This window comes from Wolffia australiana, chromosome 4, assembly GCF_029677425.1.
Source record: "Wolffia australiana isolate 7733 chromosome 4, ASM2967742v1".
NCBI classification, from domain to species: Eukaryota; Viridiplantae; Streptophyta; class Magnoliopsida; order Alismatales; family Araceae; genus Wolffia; species Wolffia australiana.
Genome location: NC_135838.1, coordinates 17,703,798 through 17,731,081, shown reverse-complemented (window position 1 = coordinate 17,731,081; position 27,284 = coordinate 17,703,798). Strand labels below are relative to the sequence as shown.

Sequence of the window (27,284 nt, the reverse complement as noted above, 5' to 3'; positions counted from 1 at the left end):
TCTGCTCGGGTCCCGGGTGGCCCACTAAGATGTTCTTGTCGGATCTGGCGGGAAAATCGTCGTATAAATAGCGGAGGATTGCGGTTTGAATTCCCCGGTCGTTGCGAATTGCGTTGCTGATCCCGGCGCGGCGATCCTGCCACTTTGTCATCGTCGTCGGCACCTCGAGGTTTGGCTGGATTAGTTGATCGGAGTGAGGAATATTTTGATCGTTTTGTCGTGAGTTGCTTGCATCGATCAACAGTATGTTGACCGTGCAGTAGCTAACTTGATCTTTATCTTATGGATTATGATTATTGCCAGCAATTCCTAATTATTAACGGTTCGCGATCGTAATCGTTGATCGGAGGGACGAACATTTTGATCGTTTTGTCGTGAGTTGCTTGCATCGATCAGCAGCATGTTGACCGTGCACTATCTGACTTGATTTTTATCTTATGGATTATGATAATTGCCAGCGATTCCAGAGAATGAACGGTTCGCAATCGTATTCGTTGACCGGAGGGAGGGAGGAATATTTTGATCGTTTTGTCGTGAGTTGCTTGCATCGATCAACACTCAACAGCATGTTGACCGTGCAGTATTGATCTTTATCTTATGGATTATGATTGCTGCCAGCGATTCCTGATTCTGAACGGTTCGCGATCGTATTGTTTGTCTTGTTTTTGATGATGTATGCTTTCTCAGGATATTCTTCGGCCAATGGCTGAATGCGCTTATTTTCGGAGTTTTTGTGATTAATATTGGACAGTTTTTAATAGTTCTACTGAGGAGGAGAAACTCGATAATTTTAAGGAGTAAAACGTCTTAGAATTATCTTAGTTCGCCGAGTCCGCTTTGTTGGGGTTTTATGCAGTGGCCGGCATCTGGCGCACAGTGAAGGTGCAAGGGAGCCAGTCTACTCCAGGTTTGTAGCCATGTCTCTTTGCGGTGATACTCGGAGAGGGGAAGAGACCCCTGTTGCCTCTAAAGGTACCATCTCTGTGAGTGGTTCCCAATCCCCGTGGACGGCACGGCTATGGAGGCCTGCAGCTCAGCGGAATATGAGGAACCAGTGGTCGAGACTGTTGTCTTGTCGAATGCGGTGGGTCGCGGCGTCATTGGAGGGTAGGAGCATCTCAACTGCCCTTGTCAATGCACACCTTACGCGCAGGCGAGTTACACAAGACTCTGTGCCCAATTTTTTGCTTTTTTTGCCTGTTGTTCGCGAGGGGGCATTAGAGTCCATGGCGAACTTATTCACTCTCTTCAGGTACATGCCAGATATGAATTTGGGTGTGCTGAAGGACATGCCCATGATTCGCGAGCACTCTTGCGAGAAGTTGGCGCGGAAGGAGGTATCTACTTTCGAATTTAGTATCTCAGATATAAGAAAGTTGAGTCTCAATCAGAAAGTAGACATAAGCCCCAAAGAACAGAACTCGAATTTGACTGAATGAAGAAGTGGTGCTTGGCCTTAGATGTTCCTTGTCCACACGAATTCCTGGGTGACTTGTCTGAAGGCATCTCAAGGAGAAATAAAGATGAATATCTCTGCCCAGTCTTTGGTGGGTAAATCGTCCAATGCTGTAATTCTCTCAAATTCACGATATCATTTTTCCAAAAAGTTAACATCTTGTGAAGGTCAGTTTCCCAACCACGGGCTCACAGGACAATAATTGACTTTCCTAAGACAAACCATTTTGATCATGGGTCTGACGTTTTTGTAATTACAATGAAGAGAACATTGGTCCTAAATTATTGCGAGGGTGGCTGCATGTTGCGTAGTGATATTTCCGTCGGAATGATGCTACTCATTGCTCCCCAGAAATTTTCCTCTTTTGGCCTATGAACTAAGTTTCTTCAGAAAGGCATTCCACTTAAATCAAACACCAAAGTTTTCATGAAGAGATGCTTTCGGGTTGCATCATTTTACCTTCTTGCTTGTTATATATCTTATGATATATTGTTGCGGATAATGAATTTTTGTACCTTTCTCTTTTCATTCATGCAGGAACTATGCCAGAGAAATCTTTTATGTTCATACAAGGAAATGGTACGGCGGGGCCACACCCTATATTGATCAGCTCAATTTGATGTTGATGATTTTTTTACATGCACGCTCAATTGTTTCTGGAAGTAAGGACGATTAGAAGAAACTATGCCATAGAAATAAAATGGTTCCATGTCTAATAACTTTTTAAGGCTAATAAGGATGATTATTTTGCCACACGTTTATTTATTATTTTTGTGATATGTATTGTCTTCTTACACCCCTAAGATATACTCCAAAACTTCTGATTGAGAGTGAGGTCAAGTATCCCAATCCTTTTTTAATCATTACTAAGATTCCTTGTATCCAATTCCCTTAGAAGTGGTTTCCCTTGTCTCTGGATCCCAGTTGCGTCACCAATCATTCTCCTTTTTACACTTCATTTGTGGAGTTAAGACTATTTTGTTATTTTTGGCTTAAGTATCTTCAGTGGGTTTTCAGATGTAAGAAGTTGGATTTTCCTCACTCCTGTTACTAACAAAACATGGAATGCTATTCTGAAGGGGCTCTCTACGATTTTTGGATGAAAATATCTCCAAAACTGTCTTTAGAACACTCTGACACTGTACAAGTAATAATCCACGATTCAGTTGGATCTCTCATGATTCTCGATTCTCTCTCAGGTTGACGCCCTTTGCCAATCAGTTAAAGCACGTGGCTCAATGAGATGTTACATGAAAGGACCAAGTTCTTCCCCTTTAATCAAGTTCAGTCAACTCTCTCAGGACAGTGATGATCCTGGAGATGGTGCAGGAGTTGCAGTTTTCATATCTTGGCCGCTTACATACTTCGGTAATATTCTCTGTCATGACACCAATACCTACTCTTTGTATTCAATGTGCTTTGTCCGTTAAATATTTTATTTTGCACCATAGTGTATTTTTTTCAGGGGATTATGTGGTGCGAGATTGAGATATTTGTTTTTTTTCTTTAGTTCATAAAACACTTAAATTATGTTGGAAAAAGACAATCCCAAAGTTTCTTATTGAATAAATTGTTATGTTCAATCTATTCCCAAATAAATGTGTTTAGGACAAGAGTGTCTAGAAGGATAGTTTTTCTATGAGTCTAGTCTTCATGTTGCAGATTCCATTTTTGCTATGATCTCCTTAAAAAAAAATGTCACTTAGTGTCGCTGGATCTCCTAGTGACGAGTAAAAAAATGGGAAAAATATTTAACCTAAATTATTTGAAAATGATGGATCAGTGGAGAAGAGACATGACTTGCATATTAACTTAAAATATTTAATAATAGTACAAGCGATGTATTATTAAGCACAGATTCTGTGTCGTAAGGGCAAAAATATTTTTCAGGAGTTTGAGTGATCTCCCATTATGGGCGAGAAGCAGTGCCTTCTCTAGTAAGGATTAAAATCCATTAGTGCCAACAATATCTCTCAGTTTCTTCATTGAGTCTCCTCCTTATCTATCCACCCCTGTGGGGGTGATTATGTGAATCCCGCACTCTCCCATTTTTTTGAAACTCGTGCAGTCATCCATAAAACCTCTCGCAACAAACACCCCTTGACAAAATGGTGTTTCTGAACCTATGTTTTATCATATTTCTGACACTTGCCAAAGTGATCTCGTGCATGTGAACTTGCCTAAATATTATTGGGGTGCAGCGGCACTTAAAAGAAAAAAGGTCTTCTGTGTGGTGTTCTTCATCATGTCAGTCCCATTGACTACTTGACTAATCTCTACTTGACTACTTGAAGGCCAGTTTTTTTCCTTATGTTTTTAGGTCTGTTTGCTTCGTAGCCAACCATCATCCTTGTCTAGAAAAAGTTGACTCCAAAGCACTTTTATGTGTTGTTGGATGCCCCCCAACTTCAAAATTGAGGACAATTTAGTCTTGGGGAAGGGGAGCATTGATAAGAGTCTTCCTTGGACCTGCATGGAAAAAAGGAAGAAAAGAAGAAACTTGACCGGTGCTACGTCAGTCAACATGTAAAGTCCTTATAGTTGGTGTCGATGTCGCTTGATCTCTTGAGAACGAGAGAGAAGAGAAACAGAGAGTAGAAGAGAAGAGAATAAGAACAGATATAAGACAGAAGAAGAAGTGTTGGGGAAGAGAAGAAGAAGATAATAACATTACTTGAACAGAGTACATGTAAGGGTATATGTACCCTAAGAGGGAGAGAGGATAATAGGGCTAATGGGCTTATAGAATAGAGCCCATTAGCCCATGAGGGATAGTCTATCACTAACACCCCCCCGCAAGCGAAGTATGGATATCTTCCATACCGAGCTTGGAGACGGCACGTTGAAGAAGAGGGCGGGAGAGTCCCTTGGTAAGGACGTCCGCTGCCTGGTCGGCGGATGCAACAAAGTCCAGGTCAAAGATCCCTTCGTCAACTCGCTCCTTGAAGAAGTAGCGGTTGCGCTCCATGTGCTTGATGCGGCCCTGTTGTCCAGGGTTCTTGGCCAACGCGATCGTCGACTTGTTGTCGCAGAAGAAGTGAATCGGGCCAGCATACTCCACGCGAAGATCGTGAAGGATGCTGTAGATCCACTGGCCCTCAGAGGCCCCATTGGCGAGTGCGCGGTACTCGGCTTCGGCGCTAGAGCGGGAGACTTTGTCCTGCTTGCTACTTTTCCAGCTGACGAGACTGCCAAAAACAAATGTGCAGTAGCCCGTGGTAGACCGATGATCCACAACGGAGCCGGCAAAGTCAGCATCAGTGTAGACTTTCACTGTCCGGTCAGTGCTGCGAGGGAAGAGCGGGCCCTTTCCGGGGCAGCCCTTCAGGTACGCAAGGACCTGGTGGGCGGCCTAATGGTGAATCTCCAGTGGGGAGTGCATAAACTGACTGAGCAGGTTGACGGCAAAGGCGATGTCGGGCCGAGTGTGCGTCAAGTAGAGGAGCTTCCCCACCAGCTGCTGATACCGGTGGGAATTCGTCAGCGGCGAATCCTCCCCTTTGCCCAACTTCACGTTGGGATCAATGGGAGTGCTCACCGGCGCACAATCGGTCATCCCTGTCAGTGCCAGTAAGTCGACGGCATATTTCTGCTGCGAGATGAAGATCCCACGGGGGGAGTAGGCTACCTCAAGGCCAAGGAAGTAGCGAAGAAGGCCGAGGGCCTTGATCTCAAACTCCGTAGCCAAGGCAGTGTTGAGGCGGACAGCTTCGGCAGCATCAGATCCCGTGATAAAGATGTCGTCGACGTACACGGCAAGAATGGAGACACCGGTCGGGCGGTGATGGAAGAAGAGAGAGGCATCTCCATTGCTCTGAGTGTACCCTTCGGTCTTCAGAACAGAGGAGAACCTCCCAAACCACATGCGCGGGGACTGCTTGAGTCCATAGAGGGACTTCCGCAGTCGGCACATGTGACTGGGGGGGCCGAGTGAGCAGCCCGGGGGTTGCTGCATGTACACCTCCTCCGTCAAGTCGCCGTGCAAGAAGGCGTTCTTGACGTCGAACTGGCGGATGGCCCAGTGGAAGTGCGCTGCAAGCGCCAGAAGAAGCCGGACAGTCTCCATCTTCGCCACGGGAGAGAACGTCTCGAAGTAGTCCACGCCATAGGACTGAGTGAACCCCCGAGCCACAAGCCGAGACTTGAGGCGTTCAAGAGTACTGTCCGCATGATGCTTCTTGGCATGAATCCATTTGCAGTCCACTACCCTCTTGCCCGGAGGTAGTGGAACGACGTCCCACGTGTGGTTCTTGAGGAGAGACTGCATCTCCTCGTCCATCGCCGCTTTCCAATGGGGAGAAGCGATAGCATCGGCTAAGCGTCGAGGAACGGGATCCGACTCGATGCGGGTGAGGAACAACCGGTAGGGAGGACTCAGCCGGTCAAAGGAGAGGTAATGAGAGAGAGGGTAGAGGGGGGCCTTAGTGCACTGACGGACCCCTTTCCGTAGAGCAATAGGCCACCCCAACTGATCGTCACCATCGACAGGAGAAGGAGCGGAAGCAATGGGGGACTCCCCGGGAGGAGCAGTAGACGACACACCGGGAGTCGTAGGAGACTCACCGGAGGGCGAGGGTAGACCGGGAGGGGGGGGTGACGAGGGTTGGTCACCGAGAGAGGAGGAGGGTGACGCACCAGGGGTTGACAAGGATGGGGGGCCAGAAGGAGGAACGGAGACCAATGGGAGAGGGAGAGCTGCCGAAGGGAGAAGAGCAGGTAACGAAGAAGAGGTAGAGGACACGTCCAAGGACCCCGCAGGAGGAAGTGAGGAAGAGGAATCAAGGGGAGAAAGATCCGGAAGTGAGGAGGGTGGAGTGGGAGTGGTGGACTCCACGATCGGAGTTGGCCCCAAGGGGGGGGCCGAGGGAGCCTCATCCAGCGGAAGGCGTGATGAGGTAGAGTAGTCCCCAAAATAGGGTTCATGCTCGGCAAAGGTGACGTTTGCCAAGATGAAGAACCGCCGAGAAGGCGGATGATAGCACCGGTACCCTTTTTGGAGGGAAGAGTAACCCACAAACACACACCGGAGTGCGCGTGCATCAAACTTCGTGCGTGTGGGAGAAGTATCATGGACGTAGGTGGTGCAGCCGAAGATACGAGGAAAGAGTCCTGTCCGCAAAGAAGCATTCGGGAATGCCACAGTCATCCGGTCCAAGGGGCTAGAGAACTCCAGGAGTGGGGTGGGGATACGGTTAACGAGGTGAGTACTCGTCAAAACCGCCTCTCCCCAATAACGCCCCGGCGCCTTGGAGTCCAACAGCAATGTCCGCGCCGTCGAGGTAACATAGCCGATGCGACGTTCAGCCATGCCATTCTGCTCGGGCGTGGCCACACAAGAGGACTCGTGGAGGATGCCCCGGTCGGCAAAGAAGGAGGTGAGATCTGCGTTGAAGAAGTCCCGGGCATTGTCGGAACGAAAACGCTGGATGCCTCGACCAAACTGTGTCTGTACCATGGCGCAAAAGTGTCGAACATTCTACGCAACCTCCGACTTCGCAGTCAGGAGGTAGACCCACGTATAGCGGGTAGCTTCGTCCACAAAGAGTAGAAAGTAGCGGTGCCCTTTCAGACTGATCTGCGGGGCCGGCCCCCAAACATCACTGTGGACTCGGAACAGCGGGGTCGATGTGTGAGACGAGGATGAAGCAAAGGAGGATCTGCGGTGCTTGGCTAACTGACAAGGTTCACAAAGCATAGTCTTAAGGTCCACGCCCGAACACAACGAGGGAAAAAGACGCTGTAAAGTGGAGAAAGGTGGGTGTCCAAGTCGCTGATGCTCCATCAGAAGGCGTCCCCGACGCTGCTCAGCCACCGAGAGAAGAGTCCGGTGCACCATGAAGCACTAGGAGCGGCCTCCATCGTCCAGCATCAGCAGTCCGTTCTCCCGCCTAATCGGTGTAGTCCGGCCCACCTTGTCAGACAGAAACATGCCGTCAGGTTGTAGGTGGAAGGAGCAGGAGATAGCATCAACTAAGCGCTGCGGAGACATAAGCACAGCCCGCAGGTCAGGGACATGGAGAACGTTGTGGACCACACCAAGGCCGTCCACATAGACTGCCCCGATTCCGGCCACACGGAGACGTCCACCCCCGGCCGTGAGGACAGTGCGGCCACCACGATGCCGCTCATATGATACAAACCGGGCATTGCTCGGGGTCATGTGTTCGGTAGCCCCCAAGTCAAGGACCCAAGTCGTATCGGAGACGACAGGTGAGTGGAAGGCCGTATGGCCACAGTACCGTGCAACTGAAGATGAAGGAGTGGAAGACGCACCAAAGCCGCCGAAGTAGGCCGTGGACGGATTCTGCAGGGCAGCCATCTGGTCACGGAGGCGGGCCAAATCTGCCTGAAGCTGGTCCATGGTCACTGCGGAGGGGCTGGCGGACGAGGAATCAGAATGGGCCACCATGGCCTTGCCTTCTGCGGCCTCTTTCTTCTTTCGCCAGTCATTCAGGCGCTTCTTGCACTTGTTCTTCCCGTGGCCCGGTTTGCCGCAATACGAGCAAATCGTCGTCCCAGCTGGAGGAGCGGCGGAGGTGGGCGTAGGGAGGATCGACGGTGCCTTGCCGCCTGAAGAGAGGGCAGAAAGTAGTGCGGTCGACTCACCCGGGGTGCCGGAGGAGGGAGTCCCATGGAGGAGGAAGTGGCTTTCCTCTTCTTGAAGCTCCTTCACCAACTCCTCGAGGACAGGAGGACCTTCCTTGCGGTGCAAGGCACGACGACGTACGTCATCATACTCGCGGTTCAGGCCGCTGAGGAAGCCCATGATCCGCAGAAGAAGCACATTCTGGAACGTCTTGGACGTCGGATCGTCGGGCGGTAGGTAGTAATCCACTTCATCCCACATCTTCTTGTGGGCAAGTGCATATTCAGAGATCGTCAACGACCCCTGACGGAGATTGCTGGCCTGACTTGCAAGGGAATAAAGACGCCACCAGTCGCTTTCCCGGCCACAGAAGGAGCGCACCTGATCCCAGAAGCCTTTCACCGTTTTTTGATGCGGAAGACGGTCGCGGAAATCTGGAGCCAAGGTGTACGCATACATCCAGCCAAGGATGAACTGGTCCTCAACGTCCCACGCTGCATAATGTGGGTGGTCGACAATAAGGGGGTCTTCAGTGCAATGCTTGAAGAGCTGGCGCGCCTTCAAGGTGGTCTCGACGAAGCGCATCCACGGGAGTAGATTCAGGCCCCGTAAGAGTGTCGTCTCTGGGACCGATGGAAGCAGATGAGCCACCTTGTAGGACAGTGGCTTCTCCAGGAAGTCGGTCTCGGTGAACGGCATGGTGCTGCTACGGCGCTGCTACGGCAGTGCTGCGGCTGCGGCTGCTGTGCGTGCGCGGCGGCTGCGGGCTGCGGCTGCTGTGCGTGCGCGGCGGCTATAGGTGGGCGATGTCAAACCCTAGGGAAGGAGCTCTGGAGCTCTGATACCATGTTGGGGAAGAGAAGGAGAAGATAATAACATTACTTGAACAGAGTACATGTAAGTGTATATGTACCCTAAGAGGGAGAGAGGATAATATGGCTAATGGGCTTATAGAATAGGGCCCATTAGCCCATGATGGATAGTCTATCACTAACAAGAAGCGCACTTCCATTAACAAAAATCGGGTATTTATACAGTGCGTACATAACGGCTAGTTTGACTAGCTGTAACGGCTAGTTTGACTAGCCGTTATATGTCCGATTTAACTAAATTGGATAACAGGCCCAATACAATGAGGCCCATTAGTGTTAATCTATTTACATAATTAATTTATACATTCAACACTCCCCCTCAAGTACAGGAGTGTATATTAGTCATTCCAAGCTTGGACACCAGGTATTGCATGTTCTTGATTGGTAAGCCCTTGGTGAAGATATCTGCACATTGCTCTTCAGAGTTGACATGCTCAGTCTTTAGGATTCCTTGCTCCAAATGGTATTGTGTGTAGAATCTGTCAATATTCACGTGCTTCATTCTATCATGATCAACTGGGTCGTGAGCAATGCTGATAGCGGACTTGTTATTGCAGCGGAAGAGAATTGGTCTTGAATACATAATCCTTAAGTCGTCCAGTAAGCTTTTGATCCACATTACTTCATCGATCCCCTTTGACATAGCTCTAAATTCCGCTTCAGTACTAGATTTTGATACAACACCATGTTTCTTGCTTCTCCATGTCACTAGGTTTCCTCCAAGAAATGTGCAGTATCCAGTAGTTGACCTATAATCAAAACGAGAACCAGCAAAGTCAGAATCAGTGTATAGAACAAGATCTAGCTTACCTGTCCTTATGTATGCGATGCCCAGTCCTGATGTTCCTTTCAAGTACCTGAAAATTCTGTTAACGGCCTGAAAATGAGAGTTTCTTTGTGAATGCATAAACTAAGTACATTTACCGCATAACATATGTCCGGTCGTGTGTGTGAGAGATATAGTAATTTCCCTTCTTTGATATGAGCTGATTTCTACCCTAGGTTCATTTTCATTGATAGTTAAACTTATGGTTAACTTCAATTGGAGTTTCACTTATATGACAATAGATATGTTTTGTTTGTTCAGGAGGTCTAGTATATATTTTTGCTGTGTCATTAGTATCCCTTTACTTGATCGTACAAATTCTATACCTAAGAAATATTTTAGGGGCCCTAGTTGTTTAACTCTAAAATTCTTGTCTAATTGGTCTTTAAGAATTTTTCTTTCTCCAAGATCATTTCCTGTGATGATAATATCATCCACATACACTATCAAATTGTTATCAGATTTTTGGTCTGATGTTCTAAAAACATAGTATGTTCCCTATTACTTTTATTGTAACCAAGATTTTTCATAGCTTGGGCAAATTTCCCAAACCATGCTTTGGGTGACTGCTTTAGTCCATATAAAGCCTTGCGAAGTCGACATACCTTTCCCTGATTCATTTTGTCTTCTTATCCTGGAGGAATGTCCATATAGCCTTGCGAATGTCCCTGATTCAGGTCTCCATGTTGGAAAGCATTTTTAATGTCATACTGGTTTAGTGGCCAATCCAAGTTCATTGCTACGAAGATAAGGATCCTGATAGTATTAATCTTTGCCACTGGAGCAAAGGTTTCTTGGTAGTCAATGTTGTATGTTTGGGTGTAGCCTCTAGCTGCAAGGTGTGCCTTATATCTATCTAAACTACCATCTGATTTACACTTTATTGTATATACCCATCTACAGCCTATGGATTTCTTACCCTTAGGCCGATCAACTATCTCCCAGGTATTATTTTGTAATAGACTCTCATTTCATCATCCATTGCTTCCTTCCATCTGATATTCTTCAAAGCTTCCTGTGGAGACTTTGAGATCAGAATGTCTTGTATTTTTGTGAGAAATACTTTGTATTCAGGTGAGACTTGCTGATAATTTAAGTAATTTATCATTGGATAGGGTACAGGTTTCACACACGCTCTATGTCCCTTTGTTAGGCCTCTAACTAGGCGGCATTCCCTGCCCAGAGGCCTGCGTGCTTATTGGGAGGGCTTGTCCGCGTTTTAGGCTCACGACATTAAAGGACTGAGTCATTATGGGTAGCGATGCCCAAATACCTGATCTTTCAGGCCGTTGCCCCTGTACGTGGTGATACACTACAGACGGTGCACGTGCCCATCCACGCCCAAGGCGGGACAGATCAGGTACAGTCCGCACGTGCTGGGCCCGCAGGCTGATAGGCGTGTGCGCGCGCGCTAGTGTCAAGCGCCACGCGCAGGAGCGGGAAGTGCCGCGCGCGAGCGCGGGACGCGCAAGCTGCGCAGCGTGCCGCAGGTGCAGCGCGCGGAGTTGTGCGGGGTGCCGTGCGGCGGCCGCGCGGGCAGCGCGCGCATTGCGTGTGCAGGGCGCGGCGCCGGGAGACATCTCGCCAAGAGACTAAGGCATGTGGCGCACTAAGAGCGCCGAGACGGCACAGAGGGCGCATAGCGCTCCCACGGGTAGTGCTGGGCGCGCAGCGACCAGCTTGGGGGCGTCGGATGCGGCAGTGTCGCGCAGACTGCGCGCGACAGTGTTGACACGGGTGCTGGTGGTGTGTGTGATTGTCAAGGCAGGGGTCGCGTGTGTGATCGCCACGCCCGCGGACGCGTGGCGCCCGGCCCAGGGCACTTGTGTAGCGGCATAGCGGACGCACGCGCGCGGAACGACGGCCTCGAGGCGGTGTGGCAACACTACTCCGGCGCGAGGCGCCTCGTCTCGTTCGTTGTATCACCCCTCGTCTTCCCCCATGTAATGGTCCTAATGATGATGTACTCTTTTATGATATTAATGCAATGACCCTATTCCCTGACGGGGCTACGTCCCCACCATCTCCTCTAACCCCTTCTATGCGATCTTAAGCATTTGCAAAGACTTCCGCTACAAGAGATCAAGGCTGCTCAGTGTTTTGCTCCGAACACTGAGGCCGGCACACGCCAGATTCGAGCGAGAGACCTAGCTCGGGATTTGATCGTGTGACACCCTTCCTTAAAGCAATTGGCCAGTCTGTTCCTTCATTATTATGTTCTATTTCTTTATTTCCATCTATCTCTCCCCCTGGATTGAGAGACACTCCCCCTTCATCCAAATTCGTGAGTCCTGGTATTTTCTCCTTTTTCTTCCTCTGATAGTATTTTGGATATGGAGGCCAATTGATTTACTTCTTCCGGTTTTCCTGTCTCAACTCCTGTTACATCAGGTTGACATGGATCTTTATTTTCTGTTCCATGTTCTACTATCAGTTCAACTTCATTTGGTTCGATGGGTATAATATCAATTCCATTTTCATGTAATTTGTATTTCTCTGAAGGACCTTGGTTGGGGTCCATATTTGTTATTTCACTAGTCAGTAACTGAGATGTCTTTATGAGTCTCAGTTCCTTGAGGCTTATAATAAAAGTAGTTTTCATCGAATACCGCATCCTTTGACACAATGTACTTAGGAGTAACCGAATGTTATAGTTTGTATCCCTTTTGAGTGATAGAATATCCAATCAAAACACATTTCAATCCCTTTGTAGACCACTTGTTCTGTTTGTATGCATGGTTATATACATATCCAACACACCCAAATGTTCTAACAGGTACTCCAGTCTTCAGTCTCACATTTGTGTAATAAGCTTCCAATAATTCTAAAGGGCTCTGTAAGTCTAGAGTCCTTGACGGAATTCGATTTATCAAGTGTGTAGCTGTCATTACTGCAAAACCCCATAGGTTTTCAGAAACATTTCCATGAATTAGAAGAGTTCTCCCCTTATCCACTATATCACCTAATTTCCTTTCAGCTACTCCATTTTTTTGGGGAGTATAAGGGCATGAGGTTTCATGCCTTATTCCTTCAGCAGTAACAAATTCCATTAACTAATTGTTAAGGAAATCCTTGGCATTGTCAGTTCTAAGTCCTTGCACTTGATCACCAAACTGTCTCTTAATCAAGGTACATGATCCTTTTATATTCTTGGTCACTTCATGTTTGTGTTGTTGAAGAAATACCCAGCTATATCTGCTATAATCATATACATATACTAGGAAATATCGATGTCCTAGTATGTCCTGTAGTGGAGAAGGTCCCCAAACATCACAATGGATCATTTGAAAAGGCTTAGTCATGCGGGTGTTACTAGGAGAATAGGTTGTTTTTTAAAATTTTCCTAATTGACAAGCTTCACAGATCAAATTTTCCACTAAAATATCTTTGAACAGATGTGGATACATGTGTTTTAGGGGATGATAGGATGGATGACCCATTCTTTGATGGATCTCCATGAGTGACTCCTTTGGTGATATCGTTACAGCTGCCACCTGGGCTCTATCTCCTCCTAAGGATCCAGGCTTCTAACAGGGCAGATAGTAGAGTCCTTGTTGGACCTTAGCTAGTCCAATCCTCCACCTGAGCTCCTTATGACATAAATAGGCATCAATATCATCAAATAAGACATTGTATTCCTTAATCTTTGCTAATTGTTGTACTGAAACTAAGCTTACAAAGAGTTTGGGAACGTGCAACACATTTTGCAGTTCACCAATAGGTCGTATGTTCAAATTTCCAATGCCCACTACAGGAAGTAGTGTTCCATCAGCAGTTAGAACATGTTTGGCAGGAGTATTTTCTTCATATGTTATAAATGATTCGCTCCTTGATGACATATGATCCATTGCTCCTGAATCAAGGATCCATGCACTTGCTAGATCCTTGATAAATAAAGCTATATTCATCAGGATTTCCTTTTTACCAGTATTAGCCATGGAAGTAAATCCAATGACAGAACCAGAGTTGATAATAGACTTCAGATTTTGAAGTTCCTGCATCATCTTCTGGAAGTCCTGAGCTGAGGGAAGATCATTACCAGAATTTTTTTCTCCTTGCTGTGCTAGGTGGGCTCTTGCAATATGGGGAGGTTTTCCGTGGAGTTTCCAGCACTTATCTTTAATATGCCCCTTTTTTCTTACAGTAGTTGCAAACTACTTCTTCCTTACTCACTTTTTCTGAATCAGTTCTTGTTTGGTTTTGACCTTAGTTGACGTAGGCTGTACTTTCAATCATTTCTCGAGCAGCATTTAGACGACTCTCCTCTTGCATCACCTTGGTCACTGCTTGATCAAATGTAGGCTCTTCTTCCCTGTTGTACAGTTGACTCCTGATCATCTCAAATTCAGGTTGTAGCCCTTGTAAGAATTGACACAGTCTGTTAGTGGCTTCATGAGCTCTGGCAACAGGATCTGTAGATGGGGGTCAACAGTGATCTAACTCGTTATGAATATCCCTTAGTTTGTTTGAATAGGCTAGGGCATCCATATCCCCTTGTTTGAGAGTGTAGGATTGCACTTTAAGATCAATAATTTTCGTTTTATCATTCTTTTTAGAATGACTCCAATGGATCGCCTCCCACAATGTCCTAGATGTTTCATAAGATGAATATCTAGTTATTTGCTCTGATGCAATGGAGTCCAGTAGCCAGGCAAACACAAACTATTCCTCCATATTCCATTTCTGGTAGTTCGGATGAGTCTCACTCGGATAGTCTTCTGTGAGATGATGTATGAGCTTCTGAGGCTTTAAGACAGCTTGGATACTTCTCTCCCCTTGCAGGAGATTATTTTCATTGAAGATATTGCATTTGGTGATAACTGGAAGATGGGTAAGCCATCTATCAGCAAAAGGAACTTGAGCTCCAGAGGATGATGGACCCAGTTCTCTGGTAAGCTTCATTGAATCTTCTGCGACAGCCATGTAGCAAAAAACAGGAAAGATCCTCCTGAAGGATGATCTTCAGCTCAAAGAATGACCACAAATCTCGTAGAGTGAACAGAAATCCTCCCGTAGGGTGATTTTTGCTTCAACAAGACTCCCAGGCAATCATAAAATCTGCTGTGATACCATTTCGATGTCGCTTGATCTCTTGAGAACAAGAGAGAAGAGAAAGAACAGAACAGATATAAGACAGAAGAAGAAGTGCACTTCCATTAACAAGATCGGGTATTTATACAGTGCGTACATGACGGCTAGTTTGACTAGCTGTAACAGCTAGTTTGACTAGCCATTATATGTCCGATTTAACTAAATCGGATAATAGGCCCAATACAATGAGGCCCATTAGTGTTAATCTATTTACATAGTTAATTTATACATTCAACAGTTGGAGATCCAAGCCTATAAATAAGGTGCCGCTAAGTCATCTGGCAGGACTTCTTGAAGTCTGTTGGCGACAGCATCGGGCTGAGCGGGAGATCCTCCTCAGAGGCAGACGAGAGCGATTCGCCTTGTCTCCAAATCTCTTCTCCTTTCCACTCAATTCTCTAAATCTTCTCTCTCCCTCTCTCTGACTGAAACTTCATTGTCCGTCGATCAACTCTCTTCTTTGATTCCCAAGTATCACGAAATCCGGTAATTCTGACATTTTCTTGATATTGAAAATCGTATATCAATCTAAGTTTGTCGTTTATCGATATTTTTCGAGGATTATATCAAGATTCAGGACTATCCAGCTTTCACCAGCCCATTTCAGGTAATCAGGTAGATGACTTCCCTGGTGCTTGCCCGAATTCCAATTAATTAGGCTATTGTAGGAACTGCAAGATGAACCATGGGGTTCAAGCGGGAGCTCTTAAGACCTACTGACACTCACTCTTGGGTGGTAAATCAATGCATAAAGAAAAATGTAATGACTAAGTGAGAAAAAGTATGTGCGGCCAGCCCTATAAATTTAACGACCAATCTAAAGGCATAAGCGCCGAGCTGATGGAATGTTGCAGCAGCAGAGGAGCCCTGGAGTCTTGGGTATTCTTGAAATACGTGCTATGCTCTCTTATTGGAGGCATCTGTAACAGAACTGTGCAGGGGACATTCAAGAGTGCACAATTTATGACAGGAGCTGGACAGTTGGCAAGCACTATTTTCTTCATCTGAGTGTTAGTAGATTTTATGAGAGGTTTAAGTCTCCTTGGTTCAGTCATCAAACTGCATTATGTTTGGGAGGAGCTTATCACATATCTAGGGATAGTCTACCATCACTGGCCCAACATAAGGCAATTCATCAAAAGGTGCCAGAGCCATTTTTTTAATCAGCTATTTTTTTTACAACAGTTCAACATGGTGTTGATAGGATCCTAGGGGTAATTTCGTCATGTTAGCCCACAGGGGCGTTCTAGTCATTTGCTGTTATGTATTTCCCTTTAAATAGGGATGCCCTCCCTTTAGGAGGGCAGCCAAGAAAGAAGAAGAAGAATGAAGTAGTGCCTTGTCTCCCCCTCCCCAAGTCCAGGTCTGGCCTCCCCTCTCCCCTTCACGAGCCCCATCCCCCCAGATCGTCTCTACCTCACAGCATCTTCAGGCGGCTCGTCCCCAGCCGATCCCTACCCCCTCCGCTCAGCCTCCTCCCGATCATTCCCGTTTCACCTCTCTACCCCAGGAACTTCTACCCTACCTCGTCTCCCACCTACTTCCAATACGACTGAGATCAAGGATCGTATCAGGTGTCAGAGCCAGGGAAGCAACACACCGTACCGTTGGGCCATAAAAATAGGCCAGGGGCAAGTGTTGTAGGGGAGTGTTGAAGCACAACATCATCATAAAGAAAATTTAGTACAGTTGGTCAGTGCTTAAATCTAATAGGTATGTTCAAAGATGTTGTTTATGTCATAGCAACTTCTACACATTCCAGCACAACTATTTGAGGATTTATCAATGTATTTCATCAAGCATCTCAAATGCTCACCTAATCTTAACTGTATTCTTGTTGCTGTGGATTATTTTAACGTTTTTCTCATTCATTTGATTGTCGTGTCCATTCGCAGGCCCATGACAATGAGTTGATTCAATCATGTTAAGTATACCCTTACGGATCATTTGTGATTTACGTAATTTAGTTTTTCTTTTGCATCTTTTATGCATAAACACCTGACGGCAGTCAGTATGGCATGTCTCTCGTTTTCTCCCCACTAAATTTTATCAGATTTCATTGCTTCCCAAGGTCAAAAGTGTGATGTAGATACGAGTTATTCACAAACCATTTTTGGGAGGAATTATTTGCCCTTCAAGATAGCACTCCAACTCGGAAATGCATACTATCCTTGGTCAGATGGCTGGTGAGAAGTTGTCAACTGCCTTCTCCAGTGTTACTTATTGTTTTTTGTGTTAGAGAACATCCTAAAAGAGCTAAAGTCTGTGGTTTATAGGCGTGATCCTGTCTTACATAGTTGTTATTTAATGTATCATCCATGAGACTGGAAGAACATATCAATCTGTTAAGACCCCGACCCAGAAGTACCAACGACAGCAGGGGGCCAAACGACCCCTGTATTTTCGGCCCACGAAGGGGGGCTCGAACAAGCCTAAACCCACTAAGGGTTTTGACTCACGGAGCCCCGCGAGTCATAAGAGGAGACAGAGCTGGAAGAAGGACTCATCGAAGAACCCTAGTAAGCCCTCTTCTCCTTGCTCTCTATCCCTTCCTCTTTCTCGACCACCCTAACTCTTCTCCGTCCTCGGCCGCCTGCTGCCAGGAACGCCAGGCAGCGGGATCTCAGGCGCACCAGCGAGGGGAAATCATCACTCCTCACTTCCTTGGCGTCTCTCTCTCTCTCTAGCTCGCCTCCTTCTATCCTAGCCCTTTCTTATCATTCGATCCTCAAGTCTCCCCTATTGTCATTGAGAACATTGTTGCAATATTGAAATTCTTCTGAGTCTAAGGCAAGCCCAACAAGGGTCTTATCACAATCCTAGACCAGTTTTTCAGGCCCCACAATGCAGCTCTTCGGCTCCAAAAGGAAACTCTAGCCTTGCACAGAACCACATGAAGATTCAAGACAACAAAGAATGCTGAGAAAACTCCATCCACATGAAAGGAGTGTATCTTTAGATTCATCCTTTTTGTGTAATGACACAAAAGACCATAGCACTCTGCATCAATAAGAAGCTAGTGCAAGGTTTTGCGACCCTACCAGATCATTCAACGAGTTGGAGTGGAAAATTCCCAAATGCTATCTAAAATACCAATTTTGTGTCTATCCACTTGGATTCTCATCACTATAAAACGCAGTACAAATCAGGTTTACTTATTTTTCTTGGTCTTGACTTCTACGCTGTGATCTTGGCTGTAGGTCATGTATTTCAGATCCGTTTCTATCTGTAGTTATGATATGGAAACTTGCACAATTCTCATCTTTGCTCATTTCCAAAATCAATTGAAGTCATTCTTCCAAACAACATATTCTCATCTTTGCTCATTTCCAAAATCAATTGAAGTCATGATTCCAAACAACATATTCTTATCTTTGCGCATTTCCAAAATATTTCAGAGGATCTGGCACAAGAGGTTATCGAAATATTTGCATCCGAGTTAAGCCTAAAGGTTGCCATTTTCAACTTGATTGTTTTAGGGGGTGGAGTATCTAACAGCTTTGTTTAATTAGACCCCAAAAAATGTTAATTTTGGCTAGTCTATTTCATGCGAGGTCTAAAGATCAGGGTCATTTCATTTGGCAGCGGCTGATTGTTCAACAGCTTGTCTTCATTGGGTGCCACGAAACTCAGGAAGCTCAAACTAGTGAACAAAGTTGGCCAAACGAGCTTTATGATGGAGAATTAGACGACTTAGCAACCGTCAACTTGCTGTGCAAAGAGACGTTTCAACCAACTCCCCCTCGCATAAGAGGGTTTCTGTCGGATGATCCGGCGATGTGGAAGATAAGCCGTATGCCAACTCGAGAAACTCTGCAGGTACTGCATCTTCTTCTCTTGGTGGCATCCAAATGATATGCACTTTCTGATCCACCGAGTAAGAGATCCGATTGTTTTAATTAATTTTATGGCGGCATAACTAGTTTGTCTTCCGGTCTTTCTTCGAACGCAAGATGATCCTATTGCGGTGCAATTATCTCATTGTTAACCTTGTTTCACTCTGAGATCATGGTCACGAACACTACTAATTTCATGGGCGTTAATGTGGTTTTTATTTTCTATGATCTTCAGGTTTATTTGACTGCCTGGATCGCGGATTTGAATATTGACACAATGAGGTAAATCACGTGAAAGTTGGGGTCTCATATTTTCCCTTTTAACTCCACAATATTTCATAGCGCTTTTTTCAGTTTATTCTATTGCATCTTAAAACTCATATTTTGGTTTCCATCCTCAGGGTGGATGAAATTTTTCGGATGGTTGAGGAAGAAATGCAGGTAAAGCTTTCTTAACGTGTTTTTAACAAAAGGAACAGGGAGAGTAAATGTGGATCCAAAGCATGTTCAATATTCTCGTCGTGTGGTGGGAAAGAACTATTAACAATGGAGATAACATGCAATTTCAGTTTATCCCTCGTTTACTTTTGTTATTTCTCTAACCCGTCTCTGGCAATGAGGCTGTCCCGATCCGATAAATATTCTTTTCTGATCATCAATCGAGCCCACTCTATCAATATGCGTAGTCGGATGCATCAAATTTGTTAAACCTCTGTCTCTCTCTCTCTATTACTGAACATGTTAAATATCCATGTTTAAAGATATCAAATAAGTCAATTAGAATTTCAGAAATAAATAGTTTAACTAGAATTCTCTTAGATGTATGCGTAAATTTCAACTACCAAAAGTCCCTTAGATGTATGAATTTACTCTTAGATGTATGCGTATATTCTAAAAAATACACTAGCAATCAGATTTGCCATATATATATGAATTTAAAGAATGCAATATCATTAGAGTTAAAAACGTTTTTTGTTTTAAATTTCCCCGGCTTATGATCTTTGACGCAACTTTTTTTTCCTAGGTTCTTCTATTGCTCCTAAAGTCGTGTGTCATGCCTTCTCTCACTTTAGAAATAATTTAATGTATTTTCTTATGACGACCCAGTTAGTCGAGAGAGTATGAAACAGCAGTGTAAAAGATTTGAGTGAAACCATTGAGGTTTACGAAAGAAAATGCAAGAACGAGAGAAACTTGGTTAGGGTTTACTTGCCCCCCTTGGCTTCGTAAGCATTTCTAGATCATTAGATTTCTTTTTCTGCACTTTTTAGCGAAAGTTCTGTTTTTGTCCTCTTCCCCATGGTATGGTACATGAGCACGAGAGCAGAGCTTTATAAAATAATAGAATCAAAATTGGCTAAAAGACTTTGCGGACAGTTAATTGTACAGAGGGAGGCTCTCTGCCAGTAACGAATCATCTGGGGGGATATTTTATTTATACAAGTTTTTAATGAAAAAGATCTCGGCGTGGACTACTAACATTCTCTGGTGTGCAACCAGCTGACGCCGGGCTCTTTCCCGGCGGCCTTGATCCTGGACCTCTCGGCGTCGGCCCAGCAGCCCACCTCGGCGTAGACGTTGCCGACGAGCACGCGCGTGCTGACACTATCATCCCCGGCGGCCAGCAGGCGCGCCTCCGCCAACCCGGCCATCTCCACGTCACCGACGACTCTGCACGCGGCCAGAAACACGGTCCAACAGACGGGCGCGCCGGCCTGGAACGGCATGCTCTCGATGAACCCCCTGGCCCTGTCCAGCATCCCGGCCCTCCCAAAGAGGTCCACCATGCACGCGTAGTGCTCCACCCCGGCCTCCACGCCGTGCACCCTCCCCATCCTCTCAAACTGCCTCGCCCCCTCCTCCACCATCCCGCTCCGGCTGCACGCCGCCAGCACCGACGCGAACGTCGCCTCCCCCGGCGCCACCCCCTCCCCCTCCATCTCCTCCAGCAGCTCCACCGCCTCCCTCCCCCTCCCCCCTCCCGCGCACCCCCCTATCATCGCGTTCCACGTCCCCGCGTCCCTCTCCTCCGCCTCCCGGAACGCCCGCCGGCTCTCCTCCGCCGCCCCGCACCGCGCGTACATCTCCACCGCCGCGCCCGCCACGTGCGCGTGCCGCCTCGCCACCCCCCGCTTCAGCGCCAGCGCGTGCACCGCCCGCCCCTGCGCCTCCCCCGCCAGCCCCGCGCAGGCCTTGAGCGCGCTCGCCAGGGTCCGCGCGTTCGGCTCCGCCCCCGCCGCCCGCATCTCGTTCACCAGCCGCAGCGCCCCGGAGAAGAGCCCCAGCCTGGCCAGCCCCGACACCCCCGCCGTCCACCCCTCCACCCCGGGCTCCTCCATCTTCCTCCTCAGCATCTCCCCCCCCGCCTCCGCCTCCCCCCCCCTCAGCAGCCCCCAAAGCAGCGCCTTCTCCACCGCGAACCCCCGCTTCCTCGCCGCCGCGTACGCCGCCCACCGCGCCGCCCCCCCCGCCGCCCCCCCCGCCCCCCCCACCGCCGCCAGGCCCGCCGCCCCCCCCCCCCGCCCCACCCCCGCCAGCACCTCCCCCGCCTCATCCGGCCTCCGGTTCAGCCCCAGCCCCGCTATCATCGCGTTGTACACCACCGCGCTCCGCCTCTCCTCCCCCTCGAACACCCGCCGCGCCTCCCCCGCCTCCCCGCACTTCATGTACATGTCCACCGCCGCCGCCGCCGCCCCCCGCCGCGCCCCCGACCGCTCCGCCAGCCCGTGCACCGCCCGGCCCGCGCGCAGCAGCCGCAGCCCCCCGCAGGCCTTGAGCGCCCCCGACAGGGAGCACTCGTCCGGCCGCAGCCCCCCCCGCCGCATCTCCGCCAGCACCCCCAGCGCCTCCCCGTGCCACCCCCGCTGCGTGTACCCCACCATCATCGCGTTGTGCAGAGCCACGTCCGGCCGAGCCGCGGCTCGGAAGGCCCGCGCCATGGCTTCCCTGTCCCCGACCCCGCCGTAGACGTCCACCAGCGCCGCGCTCACGAACCGGTCCGACTCGCACCCGCACTTGACCGCCGCCGCGTGGACCTGCTCCCCCTTCCGCGCGCCGTCGTCGTCGTCGTCGTCGCAGCAGGCCGTGAGAGCGCCGACGAAGGTGTAGCCGGTGAAGGCGGACGGCGCCCACGCCTCGCGCAGCAGCTCGAGGGCTTCCTTGGAGTGGCCGGCGGCGGCGAGCCCGCAGACCATGGCGTTGACCACGGCGGGGTCCGCCGCCGGGCCGAGCCGGAAGCAGGCCGCGGCCGAGCCGGGGTCGCCGGACCGCGCGTACATGGCCACCAGAGACGCCGTCACGAAGGGGCCGGCCGCGAGGCCGGCCACCGCGGCCCGGGCGTGCACCTGCCTGCCGGCCCGGGCCAGCCTGAGCTTCCCGCACGCGGCGGCCGCGCCGGAGAGCACGAACGCGTTGGGGCGCGCCGCTCGCGCCAGGGCCAGCGCGAGCCCGGGCTCGCCCCGGCGCGAGTAGGCCGACATGAGCGCCGACGTGGCGATGGGGGTTTGGTTGGGCGTTTCGTCGAACAGGCGGCGGGCGTCGTCGGCGCGGGAGAAGTGCGCGTACATGCAGAGGACATGGTCGGCGAGGTCGGGGCGGCCGGTCTTGATGACGAGGGCGTGGAGGGATCTCCCCGCGCGGACGTCGTTGGAGGCTTTGATCGCGGCGGGGAGAGATGCGCGCGCCAGGGCTTCTGCGGGCTTGACGGAGGGACCTCGTCTCGGAGAAGGGGGGGGGGGTGTTATAGCTTGGGAAGGGTCATGGTCTGACCCAAGTCCGTCAGACCCAATAAAATAATTCAGCTCTGACCCAAGTCCAATCAGACCCAATAAAATAAAATTATTTTGGTTTAGGTTTTTGCTGATACTGAAATTCAGGTCTAGGTTCAGATGGAACAGGTCATTGACGTTCCCTAATTATATCATATAAATGGATGCCCCCAATAAAATAATTCGCCAAAATAATACATAGTATGTTTTTCTGAGAATGAGAAAGATGGGAAAGACAAGGCCTATGAAACGCTGATGCCGGCTGAAATGAAGAGCTTGGAGTCGGCGCCGCCAGTGGCCACGCTGTCATCTCCCCACCAATCTGCGCACAGCACCTTGTCGGAGTGCGAGTTAATCACAGCCAGCGGCCACTGTCAAGATTTGGGGAGCAATTAGATAAAAGATCAAATAATTTAAGAAAATCAAGAGAAGATAAGAGAAAAGAAAAGAGAATTCGGATGCTACCGCAGTTCTAAGATCCCAGATCATCGCCTTGCCATCATAGGAGGTGGACATGAGATGGAGCCACGACTTGGGATGCCATTTGCAGGAAGATATCCATGAAGCATGGGAGGAGAACTGGTACACAGGGGCAATGTTTCCTGCACAAATATGACCAAGGTCAATTACCAATTGCATATGGTTTGCATGTGTATTAAATTGAATATATATATATATATATATGACAGGCAGCAGACCAGATCTTCTAGGGTCCCAGATTCTCAGAACAGGGTCAGATCCCCCGGCGGCAACAAGAGCAGAGCCCTCACCTCCCACATCCACGCAATTCAGTGCCTTTCCACATACCTGCAAAAAGGAGGATAACCCATTAATCGAGAAAAATAGAATTTTCTGAAAGTTCATTTTTTCAAAAAATGAAATTAAATAAAAAAAATTCAGTCAGAGGTTATTATATTTTATATTTTAAAAGTTAAAAATTTCCATACCATGTTCCAAGTGTTTCCACCGGTAGAGATGTCCCATCTCCTCACCGAGTGATCCCACGAAGCAGAGTAGAGCGACTGAGGTTCCGCCCAAACAACTGATGAGACGCACTGAGTGTGCCCATTCAAGGTGGACACTGCGCTTCCCTGATAAGGAAATTGTAAAAAAACCAGAAATAATTAATATTTGACAAGTCTAAGAGAGAGAAAAAGAAAATAATAAATCTTGAAATATGCACCTCCAATTGTGACTCGCCCTGTAGTTGGTCAGAGCCTGACTTCCTCTTCTTCAGTGAGACCTTGTCCTCTTCCAAGTCACCTTCCTTCGCTGACCACAGCTTGATGGAGCAATCCCAGGAGCCAGAACATAACATGTCGCCAGATAGGCCAGAAGAAATGCTTTGAACTGCGGATGTATGACCATTTAGAATAACAGATGGTTCAACCTTCCTCGGATTCTTTGCCGGCTCGTCAACACAGATCTTTCAAAGGATAACAAAAAAAAGGTTAAAAGTCGTAAAAATAAGGTCAAATCTTGATTAGCGAGGTCAAAGCAGACCTTCCAGAGCCTGAGGGACCTGTCTTTTGAAGCAGTACCAATACACAATGTACCTTCGTCTGCAATCATATCTACATCGTAACAACGAAGCCAATGTTGTCAGCAGGATTCCCCGACGATGAGGTAGTTTGTTGTCTAAGAGCGAGGATGACAAGTGACAATGACAAAATATAATTCTAACAAAAGCACTGAGGGTTATAGATCTCAATTAATAACAAGACCTTTTTTATTTATGATACAGGCTGATGTGATAGCATCATTGTGCCCTTCTAGAAGATGGGTAACCGCTCCATCTTTCCATATCCTGCCATCATAAATAGGAAAATGGAAGATGAATGACGTTTTGAATGCCAGGCGTTTACCGATTAAGGCACAAGATGCAACATAAACATTAAACATACCGGGCAAAACCATCGTAGCATCCTGTCAATATGAATCTGTAAGATGAACACAAGGAACATGTGAATTGAGAATTGACTAATGAAATCGTACAAAAACCACAAAGGATGATGACATAAAATAATGATTATTTTTCACAGACGAGACTAGAAACGTAAAATGCTAGAAATAAACGCATTACTGACGTGCTGCAATCATTAAATTTAAAATAAGTCCAAGAATATATACAATAATAGGCACAAAAATAAAATTTTGGGATGGAACAAAGATAGTGTTCGACATCAATATCATGCAGATACAATCCAAGGTTCATATCACATGCCTAAATTTTAAGATGAGAAGTACCTACCTCTCTACTAACATTAACTTTTAACACAGTGATTTTTTTTTTTGAAGAAAGCTTTTAACACAGTGATAGGGCCTTGACTCTTCAAATGGCATCAGAAGAAACGAGAAGGGGACCGATTCTTGTTCCCCTTTTTCCCCATTTCCCATAGAATGCATGTTCCCTGCTTCTAGAAACGTCGGATCAAAGCCCGAGGGTGAAGGCGATGACAAACCGGAACTAACTGGCGTTAATGTGGGAAGATTCCTCCAGTGATGAATCTGGGTGGCATCATCGACAGGATCTAGATCATAATGCAGCATTCCACTAAAATGCTATTAGCTTTCTAGAAAGTGATGGATGCACTGTCTCATCGATGGGATCCCTTAACTCAGGCGAGAAAAGGATCCAGAAGTTAAGTCTTAGGACATCAACCACAAGTTAGGCTCGCCCCTTTGCTGTGGTTTCTCTACTCGCCCATTGGCGGTGTCTCACATAGCTACTCTTGGGCAGTTTGGGCCTGGTAGATTGGACCATCGGCCTATTTTGGACTTCCCATCAGAACCAAGTGCCGCATCAGAGCCAAAGTTCCCAGTCAAGAGAAGACGTCTCCGTATCTTTCAGGAAGATCCACTTTAAGATCTGATGCCTAACTCGATCTTTTATCCCTTATGATCCTGGGATCTATGAGAAGGGGGAGACACGCAGGAATGGACAAACATGATGTAGCATCCACTAAATTTTCTCTCCCTCTCAATCTCTTTGAATGTATCGGCCAATGTTTAAAGTGTATAGTCATCAAATGATGTTATTTAGTTGAATTTTTGGCACTGTACTCTTCCCCAAAAATTCTGCGGAAAATTTTAAGAATAAAAACAGTAGCCCAGATCTCTATAGTCGAACTACCATTACTAAATCTGGGGAAACATTTTTAAAAAATAAAATAAGGGAGCTACTCCTCTTCGTAAAAATTCAGGCAGGACGTTGATATCTAACACATTCCCACAACGCTTTCCTCCGGCGTAAAAACAATAACATGGCCTAGACACATAGTGTGTTGTTTCTGGCGTTCAAACCTGTAGTAGCCTTGGTTCAACTATCATGTGAGAATTTGAGCAATCACCACTGAGCTAAAAGCTACAACTCATTTGAAGGATCTTGCTTCTCTTCTTAACATTTAGGCAAGATATTGGCCCGCAATTTAAATTTTATCACTGGCAGAAAAAAGGTAGTCATTTTTATAATTAAATATTTCTTTATTTTGCATACCTAATGCAGATGAATTAGGTCCATCAAAAAAAATGCGCATATTAATGAAAAACTAACATGGACTTCAAGAGATAGCAAATAAACGAACAGATACAAAAAAATAAACATAAAAAAGCCCTAGACTAAAATGGAATTAATGATCAGTACGAAAATCTAGCAATTAAACGCCGCAAGATGACTGAGAGATTGTTAGCTAGGTGGTGTAAAAATAAAGCCTTTATTAGGGCGTAGATCGAGGAATGGGAGAGAATGGAACTAGAAAATGGGATCATATATGATAGATGGATAAATTGATAAATAGAACACACATAAAAACATAAAGGAAATTAGTTATATGGAACACTATGGAGGCTGCTTGGCCCTGTGCAGAACCCGAGCCAATAGGAGTAATCTGATGAGTTGCCTCTAGTCATATGTTCTCTCTCCTCACTCTATCATGTAAGTTCTATCTCCTTCATCAGCCCTTCAATCAACCCCCGGAATATGATTTATAAGAGAATATCATAACATAACGCACATACCCTTTGTTGGATCCATCAACCGCACTAACCCAATCATCGTGGGGATATGGTTCGTCTTGTTTGCGTGGTATGACTGCTTTAATGTACTCAATTTCGAGCACTTTCTCCTGAAATAGGATAGAGCTACAGCAATTTAAAGGTCCGAGACAGGCACAAAAACGATCACTAAAAATAATCTTGGATTACTGTAAAACATGGTGAGAGAAGAATGCATAAAATTATAAACCACATCTCCATGAAAGATACACCAATTTCAACAAATTCTAATGCATCGACGAATAAATTTTAAAATAACGAGACAAAGAGAGGGAAGAAACTCATTACCGCCGAAATACCCTTGGCTAGCAAAAATCGGTCCAACGGCATTCGGACAAGTTCACCACCGACAAGAAAGTCCAACGGCAACGGCTGGTGATCTGAATTCTCTGTAAAATCATCAAAATAAATGCAAAATAAACAATTTTCAAACCATGAAAACATCCACAACTATCGAATCAAAGTCGGGCAATCGCACCTCCACCGAGGATATGGTTGACAATCTCCGAAAGACCCATTCTTGTCAGGTTGACGGGCACAGCAATGGATCGAGCTGCCACTTTCAGAGGCGGCGGGAGTTTGGTGACAAAACGAACTTGAAGCTGCATGGCTGTCTCCTCACCCATGTCGCCGTTGGTCATTTTATGCTCGTACAGAAGATCAAGTTAAGTGATAAACAGCGAAATCCGCGCGTTGCGACGCTATTTCACCCTTCTTCGACCTCGCTGTTCTTCAACTCGGCAAGGGCGAAAACCCTGCTCAAAACCCTTGTTCGTCTGAACGGAGATGTCCGCTAA

General features: G+C 47.2%; 3 protein-coding genes across 5 annotated transcripts; 1 reads left to right on the top strand and 2 right to left on the bottom strand.

Annotated features, from left to right (window-relative positions):
• Nucleotides 1–85: 85 nt before the first annotated feature.
• On the top strand, nt 86–20,561 carry LOC144702161 (uncharacterized). 3 transcript variants are annotated; one of them, XM_078574082.1, is made up of 9 exons: nt 86–1,153; nt 1,253–1,337; nt 1,994–2,035; nt 2,656–2,824; nt 18,230–18,282; nt 18,417–18,650; nt 18,903–18,949; nt 19,069–19,108; nt 20,168–20,561. In XM_078574082.1, the coding sequence occupies exons 1-9, from the start codon at nt 918–920 to the stop codon at nt 20,240–20,242; spliced, it is 981 nt and encodes a 326-aa protein (XP_078430208.1). In that variant the 5' UTR covers nt 86–917; the 3' UTR covers nt 20,243–20,561. The 3 variants fall into 3 exon arrangements, with proteins under 3 accessions (XP_078430208.1, XP_078430209.1, XP_078430210.1); XM_078574083.1 differs by lacking the exon at nt 18,230–18,282 and having other exon boundaries at nt 18,394–18,650; XM_078574084.1 differs by lacking the exons at nt 86–1,153; nt 1,253–1,337 and adding an exon at nt 1,367–1,547.
• LOC144702544 (pentatricopeptide repeat-containing protein At3g57430, chloroplastic-like) lies at nt 20,327–22,568 on the bottom strand. Its single transcript, XM_078574594.1, has 3 exons — nt 22,562–22,568; nt 20,383–22,430; nt 20,327–20,338 (listed from the first exon to the last, which is right to left on the bottom strand). The coding sequence occupies exons 1-3, from the start codon at nt 22,566–22,568 to the stop codon at nt 20,327–20,329; spliced, it is 2,067 nt and encodes a 688-aa protein (XP_078430720.1).
• On the bottom strand, nt 22,568–27,284 carry LOC144702160 (Transducin/WD40 repeat-like superfamily protein). The gene is made up of 11 exons (XM_078574081.1): nt 26,966–27,284; nt 26,776–26,876; nt 26,452–26,558; nt 24,339–24,374; nt 24,159–24,241; nt 23,938–24,008; nt 23,618–23,860; nt 23,382–23,525; nt 23,133–23,241; nt 22,900–23,036; nt 22,568–22,805 (listed from the first exon to the last, which is right to left on the bottom strand). Exons 1-11 carry the CDS (start codon nt 27,126–27,128, stop codon nt 22,677–22,679), a joined length of 1,323 nt encoding a protein of 440 aa, XP_078430207.1. The 5' UTR covers nt 27,129–27,284; the 3' UTR covers nt 22,568–22,676.